We start from the raw sequence: 8798 nt of genomic DNA on the forward strand, positions 1-8798 counted from the left end.
TATCTAGTCGGGAGTGGTGCTGACTGAAAACAGATGATTTGGAGCGATTCGCGCGCCATCTGTTGGTCATTCTAAGGACTTATTGAACTACCCTCGTAAACTGCGAAACTCTACTTGAAAATTCGCATAATGCAAAGTAATTGAAAAAAATAATGCCTATACAACTATTTTGCAACTGCTGTGCAGAAAATTACAAATATTTCAAATTTTTTCATTTATAAATGACTAAAAAATTTATTTGATTCTCTCGATGGCGAAATATGTTATTTTTCAGAGGAAATTAGGTGATACGAATTGATTCGATTTGCAAACAAAAATTCTGTATAGTTATGCGTATTTTAAATTTTTGCTTGCTTTTTAAAAAAAGTCATTTATAGTTTTTGTCCATTTTTGTTGAATTTTTACTTTTATAATGAAAATATTTGCTGTTTTTATGCGGGCTAAATAATTTTTCCTGTCAGGGAAATTTTATTTTTATAAAATCCATTTCTCTAATTTTCTTCGCAAGAATCGATAAGTACAAGAAAATTTTAACATAAAAGTTTGCACGCCTAAAAAAGTTCTATAAAAAATACCTCGTGCTCTTTTGCAATATCTTTCATCGTTTATGAGGAAAATTAGAAAATTATATTTTTAGGATCAAAAATGTTCCCGGCCTCGAAAATAGTTTAGCCCGCACAAAACTAACAGGATACCTTCTAATATTAGCAGGATTTGTAAAAAAATACCGATAAACATTTTTTATTCTTTCCAATATTTTCGAAAAGTTTCTGCTAATAGAAGAAATTCCTATTTAAATAAAAATAGTTTTAAAAATTCGTTACTCAAACAGAAATCATACATGTTATTCGTAAAATGTCTGAAATCAAACATTTGTTATAAAGCATATGAAAATATAAACATTTATAATTTTTTTTTAATTTGTGAACTTTAACCAATATATAATGTTTTGGTCCAATTTTTCAAACAATCTATCAACGCGATTAACTAATCGCCAAATCATTTTTATTATTCACCTCTGGCGTCACTTTGGGCACCCTAGGGAGTCATGAAAAATAATTTAGTTCGCTTATGTAGAGCACCCCCATGCAGTTTTAATGTACAGACTGCACTGCAGTTCACTTAAATTCGCCAATTTTAAGTTGTGACTTTGTATACAATTTTACTGCGCGTAGGATTTGAGGAAAATGATTGATGAAATTATTCTTTTTAAAGTTTTCTCGTCCAGAGTTTTATTGGACACAGTTTATTACAATTATTATTTGAGCAGAGTTTTATGATATAGGACTTAACCGTGTTGAATTTAATTGGGAAATATAAAATTTGTTAAATAAACATAATTGTGTAGTCTGTAGAGTCACCGTGTATAAAGTTTTTAGGTGAAGAGATTAATTTATTAGAATTGCTATGGGCTTCTCTAAAATCCCGAACTGCCAAATTCAGCCGGAAATATGGTTAATCGTAAACCGGAAATGGAGCCGCTGCAACTCGATTCATCAGCTTTTGGATCTGGTGCAAGGCATTTGCGTGCGTTGTCCGTGACACTGCTCGCAGTCTTAACTCATAATAATCGCGATTCGTGCGCATCGTTCAACTGCGACGAATTTCGCGCGTAGACTATATCTAGAGCCGAGGACGCGGACGAGGCTAGCGTAGTGCATGCAAAGCATTCTCTGCCAGTAGTACCCGGCGAAGCTCTAGGAAGCTCTCGCTTCCACCCACGTTTCGTGTTCCTATCTTTCATCTTCTTATTGTGATTCCGCATTCGTCGGGTGAACAGCCTCCTTCCTAGTCTAGCCTATTGCGATTGGTGCGACGCGAGGAGAGCTGAATTTCAAATCTGGAGAGAGCGGCCGACCGCGACTGACTATTACCCCTTATTCGCCTGGCCTCCCCTCACCAGCAACTTCACTCCCTACTGGACTCTCTGTACATGACTTTTACTACTGGTCTCATTGCTTAGCACTTTTACTACTTAATTTTATCCTAAACCATAGAGCAGTCAATATTTTCCAGTTTTTCCCTTTCAACTTCTAGTCTAATTCTTATATTTGCAAAATATTGCAATTAATTACATTCTTCTCGTTGTGCATATCAGTTTATATCATTGTGAATAAAATTATATTGCACGCAGTAAGTCGTGAGATATTGTGTTAATCAAACGCAGGGAATTGTAATATTATTTCCATTATTGTTATTGAAATATGATTTTATTTTCATCAACATAAATAGTGGGTTATTATCTTCTGTGAATAAATAATATTATGTATGAAGCTTTCTTTAAACGTAATGAGTAGATCCTCGAGGTTGATTTTATTCTGTGAATAACATCACTGCAATTGACAACTTTATGGCCTGACGTTCAACTTTGAAAGTAATTTTGTTGAACTCAGAAGCGTATTAATTCACATTCGAAAAAAACGCATTCGGATTTATGTATACTATTGTATAGTTTTAAATTATATTTGAATCTATTTTCCTCTAACAAATTTTCATTTTTATTGATTAACACAAATTTTACTTGACTTTAATAAGACTTTTCTTTGGTTGTGTACGAAAGTCAGAATAGAATTATTAAATCATGCATTGTCACTCGAACGTCAATTACATAGATTCGTCATATTATAGGCTTTTCATTCCTGTGAGGAATTAACATCGAAATTAATGAAAATTCGTAAACCGAGAATCAAATTTTTAATCATTGATTGCTCTACGTATACTTATAGTCATATATTTTTTAATTTATAGTGCAATTTAAATGCTATTGTTATATTCTCAGGGTATTAATTCAAAATTCCTATGTAACTTTAAAAAAAATAATAAGAAACTTTTTTATTCATTAAAAAAGAGTAATGTAGGTATTTACAACATTTCTTCATCGAAAAAATAATTAATTTCTGAAAACATATAGTTTATTCTTCACGTAGAGCGCACTTTCCAAAATAAAATTAATTTAAAAAAAAATTTGATCACACTGATTTTTTTTAATGCACATAAGGCTCATTTCCATTAAAATGAGAAATTCTAAAAACATTCAGGCACCGATTTTCCATCTGTCTTGAAATTATAATAACTCCTAAATAAAGTACAAGAACGCAATTAAATTTTCACAAATGAGAAAGTGTATACTAAAAAATAAATGCTAAATATAAAAAGTTGAAAAAAAGTTTAATTTATTGAATAAAAAAGATAGTTACTACCCTTTTAAATTAAAATCCATCAATTTTTTATCATAGTTTGTAAGTCTAAGAATTGCATAGAAATAAAATTGCTTTGCATTGTAAATACAATAGAAGGATTTATAGAAAATATCTAAAATTTAATAACAAATAATCATTCTTTTTTGAAAAACACAAACTTGTTTTACAGCCATAAAAACATATTTAGATAAAACTATGTATTTTTGTATCGATTTTATTAATTAATTAAATAGCTCTTAAAATATAAAAAATAATATCTAAATACACTGATGGTGAAAAATCATTTTTGTCCTTTTCATACAAAAAAATCGGTTTCACACATACAATTAAATTTGTTTGTTTTTTGAATTTCTAACTGCAAAAATTGTAATATTTGTTTATTTATACTCTTTTATATCTAAAACATCCTTATTTATTCGAAAAACTTTCTTTTAATTAATTTTCTGCAATTTTTTCGGAAGAGTTCAATTTCAAAAGAGAAAAAAGTCACTAGAGAGCACATAGTTCATTTTCATTTGTGATATTCTACAAAAATATGAAATGTAATCTATGAGGAGATATTATTGTATACTCATATTTCTATCAAGCGCCAAAGTGTTTTGATCTTGCTTATTTTTGTCTTGCGCACTTACGTTTCACATTGAACTACGTATTTTGAGACTATTGCAAGTTCTAACTCACATAATAAATGGCGCATATACAGGATAATAAATAGATATATCTAGGTATGAATTTTCTATATTTGAAAGCTTTCAGTATGAATCATCTAACGCTCAACGCTTTAAATTTTCAAATCTTTACAACAATATTCTAGATTAATTCGGAATATTCTGAAACTCTCTAGAATTATATAAAACACTTTACGCTTATGACATCGTGAGAGTAAATGCAAAGTTACTCAGTAAATACTTTATTTCCAGAATATATTTTAAATTTTTTGTGAAGTGAAAACATTTTCTTTTAAAGGTACAAAAACGTTTATAATTTTCACAGAATATTTTCAAACTTTTTATAGATTCGTGAAATTTTTTCAGCCTTAAATATTTTGCTAGCTATATTCTAGCCTATTGGTAAATATTTTTAAAAATGCAAAAGTAGAATATTGTAAAAAAATTACTTAATTTTTTTTTTTAATTTTACAGTATCTGAATAAGGAAAAGTGTTTTATTTTCTCTGCATCCAATTTTAACACAAAAATATATTTTAAGAAATTGTTGCTGAATGAAAGAGCAGTCCAAATGAATGAAACGTTCCAGAAATTTTAAAAAGAATTTGTAAAACTAAAAATCTAGGTTTAGGAAAATTGTAAAAATGACAATATTTCACCTTATTTCTTGTTTCATCCTTATGATGAAATAAAAATTATATCTCAAACTATCCCCTTTCCGGCTCATTAGAGGCAAATAGACCAACATAAGAAAAAATTATGGAGAAAAGGGAAAAAGTCAACCAAATCCAGCCTCTCACTCTTTCCTTATCCTTTCTCGATATTTTTAGTACCCACCCCAAACTACATTATATTTAGAGAAATCCTTTTTTTATAACGTGTTCAATGTTTACATTTTAACAGTGTATCTGTACATGGCAATCATCTATAACCAAATTTAAGAGAAATTGTCTGAATTTATTAGCAGTTTCATCAAAGTTATCTTTGTTTCTTTTGTTTTTTTAAATCAATACAAAGTTTGTTAATAATCTGACTTCAGAGCATAATCTAAGCAAATTTCAGAACTGCACGGCCCAGCCTTTACGCGAAAACTAAAAAAAAAAAAAAAGGAAATCATTCGCTCGAGAAATCACTTTTGAAAAGAAAACATCTTTCTCTACTCTCATACTCGTATCTTGCATCTTTTCGCGTAAGTTGTATTCATATAAGGTAATACCTCTAAACATATAATACTGTGCTCCTCCCCTACGTTTCACTTGACTTTATTATTAAATGCCAACAAACTTGATTAATTGAAAATAATTTCAAAAGTACCTCCCCAACACAAATTCAGAGCTGCACACTTTCCATTCAGAACTGCACACTTGTGCAGAGCTGCACGTTAGATTATGCTCTGTCTGACTTTTTTAACGAAAACCGCAAAAATCTTGCACTTAATCCAAATTTTGCTTTTTGAGCTTTTTTATGCTCTGAATTTGGTGCCTAAAATGGTTCATAAGAAAGTTGATTTGATTTCGAACTTAAAATGATTTGAATTTGAAAAATGATAAACAATTTTTTTTAAATTATGTTATGTCGCCTCAGATAACAAGTATGGAGTAGAGAGATGTGAATCATGTGTAAATGATGTTTGTGTGAGAATGTGATCAGATGTGAATTATGATAAAGTCATCTATTTAAAATGTTGAACGTTTTAATAAATTATTCTCTATCGGATACCTAAATTTAAAATCCCTAGGGTCTATTCTATATGTTTTCTCGGATAATAATTAATTTTAAGAAACGTAATCAACTAGTCATGTAAAAGAGCTTTGATAAGTAAGCTATTTAAAAACATTAGAAGCACATTATTAAAGAGATATTCGTTGCTCTATGGATTTGAATAAACACTAAACACTAAACTCTGTCGTGATTAACAAATCTGATTAATTATTTCTGTCGTTTTTCTTCTGTCTTCCAATGTTCCCTTGTGATTTGTGCAATGTGCATTGTGCATCCACGCTGCTAATCCACTGCAAATCTTTCAACGTGATGTGTCTGCTGTAAATTTGTCTGCACACATCTAGCACAGGGCTGTCCAAGAACATAACAAAATTGGGTCAAATTTGAGTCTGAGTGTGAGGCCAGAGGGGCCTCGGATGGCTTTTGTGGGCCGAAGGTTTGGACATTCTGGACAGGCCTGATCTAGCAGACTGGCCAATGGGCCGCAAGAAGTGTTGTTTTCTCCCTTAAACGTCTGTAATTCGTATTAAAAGCGCAAGTGAGAATCAGCGGGGTCAATCATGAATCTTATGTTCCGCAAGAATTTCGCGGCCGACAAGGGTCTGGGCTCAAGCGAGCGCACGGGCAGCGGGGCTGGAGGTGGCCCGGGACTGGGCGGTGGAGGGGGCGGCGTTGGGTCAGGCGGAACTCGTTTGGGTCGAGGTGGCGCAGTTGGCGCGGGTCGTGGACCAATCCGAAGGAGCAGAGAATTTGGATATTCTCCAATGGACAATGACCACTCGAGCTACTCTTATCGCACTCATCTCTTCCTGTCGCCCCCCGCAGGTGGAAACGGTCTAGGCCCGGATGAACCCGCAGAGAGATTGGGTCCAGGCCCCAGGCGCAATTCAGGACCACATGTCATCAAGTGGGGAGGCGGCCTAGGGGCCAATCAAAATAAGCGGAAGTCCAGTGCTATCCAGAAAGACACAAATGAACTCCCCACTCCAACTGCGTCCAGACAGGTAACATTATAAATAATATTGTATTTTACCTCATTTTTTCGATGGAAAAATAATTCTTTCGTTTCAAACAACCATTCAGAATTATTTTATTGGCAATTATTGAGAATTAAGCTGAATAGGTAAATCTCTACTGATTATTTATATTCCATCTTTGCAAGTAACTATTCTACGGAGATTCTAGAAAAAATGCTGAAATATGAAAAATGATAAGGCGACAAAATTGCCATGCCTTATTATAAATAAAAATCTCTAATGATTTTTTTATATCAAAAAATGTTTAAGATTCAGTTAATTTTTTCTAACATTTTTTCTAGTTTTATGTGTGAAATTTCTTTACTTGCATTAGACAAGTAAGTCATTATTTTTTTAGATCTCAAAAGAATTTTTCTTAGAAGTTACAGTTATCGACGATTTGTGAATTTAGTGGTTTATGACGTTTTTAAAAGCTTTAAAGTCTAAGAAGACATTTTTTGAGTTCTCAGAAACTATAGCTTACTCCTCTAGTACAAACTGAAAGAATGTCACAAATGAGAATAATTTAATTTTAATTTTAATAATAATTAACCCAATCTTGAAAAATTGACTTTTTCTGATTTAAAAAGGATAAAGTTCAAAATAGTACATACCTCCGAATAATTTGAAACTTCGTATATCCACATATTTTTTACTCGCTGATTACGAAAATGATAGTGAAAATACACGTAAGTTTGATTTTCACGGTGAAAACCACGAACAAGCCATAAAAATCATGGTTTTTTGTGTTTATCTTAGTAAATAATAAAAATTTGCAGAAAAGCTTCAAATGAAAGTTGTAGATCTTTTAAAAACGTATATGTTATGTGAAATATATTATTTCAGTGACAAGTCACATGGGTGCCTTCCCGCCCCCCAAGACACGTTGGAAATGGGTAAGAATTTGACCAACATTATTTCTGTGATCAGTCACAGGGGTACCTTCCCGCCCCCACGAGATGTTGTAAAGGGATAAGGGTTTCAGCAACATTATTTCTGTGACTAATCACAGGAGTAGGGTAGTCAAAAGGGTAGAGGTTTGACCAACATTATTTCTGTAACCAGTCACAGGGGTGCCTTCACGCCCCCACGAGACATTGAAAAGGGTTAGGGGTTTGACCTACATTATTGCTGTAAACAGTCACAGGGGTAACTTTCCGCCCCCTACGATACGTTAAAAAGGGGTAGGGGTTTGACTAACATTATTTCTGTGACTAGTCACAGAGGTGCCTTCCCGCCCCCACGAGACGTTGGAAAGGAGTAATGGTCTGAACAACATTATTTCTGTAACCCGTCACAGAGGTACTTTCCCGCCCCCTACGAGACGTTGGAAAAGAGTGAAAGTTTGACAACAGTTATTTATGTGACCAGTCACAGGGGTACCTTCCCGCCCCTACTAGACGTTGGAAAGGAGTGAAGGTTTGATAACAATTATTTATCTGACCAGTCACAGGGGTGCCTCCTCTTTACTAGACGTTGGAAAGGGGTAGGGGTTTAACCAACATTATTTCTGCGACCAGTCACAGGAGTGCCTGCCCGCTCACGAAACGTTGGAAAGGGTAAGGGTTTGACCAAAAATAATTCTGTAACTAGTCACAGGGTTACACCGCTACATATTGTGCTGTATTTCTGTGATTTTTCATATTTATCTTCGCTTTTATCGAAAACTATTATTTGCAGGGTAAAAATATATTTCACTCAAAAAATATTATTTTAAAATATCTATCATTTTCATAGTGAGCGAGTTAAAATACATGAATATATGTAGTTTCAAATCAAGCGGAGGTATGTACTATGCGAAACTGCACCCTCAAAAAAATTGAACTTAAACCAACGTTATATTTTTTTTATTTATGATTTTTAGCAGAATTTAGTAATAAAAGCTGTTTATGAAAAAAATACTATTTTTTCGTACCCATAGGCAAATTTTGTTTTCTCAAAATGAAAAAAAGTTTGACCTTATTGCGATACCGTAAAACCATTTTAATTTTCAAAAAATATTAAAGGTTTTTATTTGTAATAGCACGTAGCAATTTGGAGCACTAGTCATTTTCGCTTTTCAAAAATTGGTTAGTTTCAGCCTACCTTGATGAGAAGGTATAGGCAGAATTGTTTGAAACCTAAATTACACCGAACTCCTGCTTTCAGTCAAGTGCCGGAGGTTGCCTTCAAATGACCTTGGACTGATTTCGG

At 32.9% G+C, this 8798-nt stretch overlaps 1 protein-coding gene across 13 annotated transcripts in view; it reads left to right on the forward strand.

The window, feature by feature from the left end:
* LOC117179576 overlaps positions 1-8798 on the forward strand; it is a 70969-nt gene that overhangs the window by 41382 nt on the left and 20789 nt on the right. For 4 of the 13 annotated variants that reach the window (XM_033371514.1, XM_033371516.1, XM_033371515.1 and 1 more), the window contains one exon: positions 6171-6593. In XM_033371514.1, the coding sequence (XP_033227405.1) occupies positions 6171-6593 (423 nt within the window). Of the gene's footprint in view, positions 1-1307; positions 1950-5933; positions 6594-8798 lie in introns of those variants that run through there. The other 9 variants (XM_033371524.1, XM_033371523.1, XM_033371521.1 and 6 more) reach the window with 8 other exon arrangements.

This window comes from Belonocnema kinseyi, chromosome 9 (assembly GCF_010883055.1).
Source record: "Belonocnema kinseyi isolate 2016_QV_RU_SX_M_011 chromosome 9, B_treatae_v1, whole genome shotgun sequence".
NCBI lineage: Eukaryota > Metazoa > Arthropoda > Insecta > Hymenoptera > Cynipidae > Belonocnema > Belonocnema kinseyi.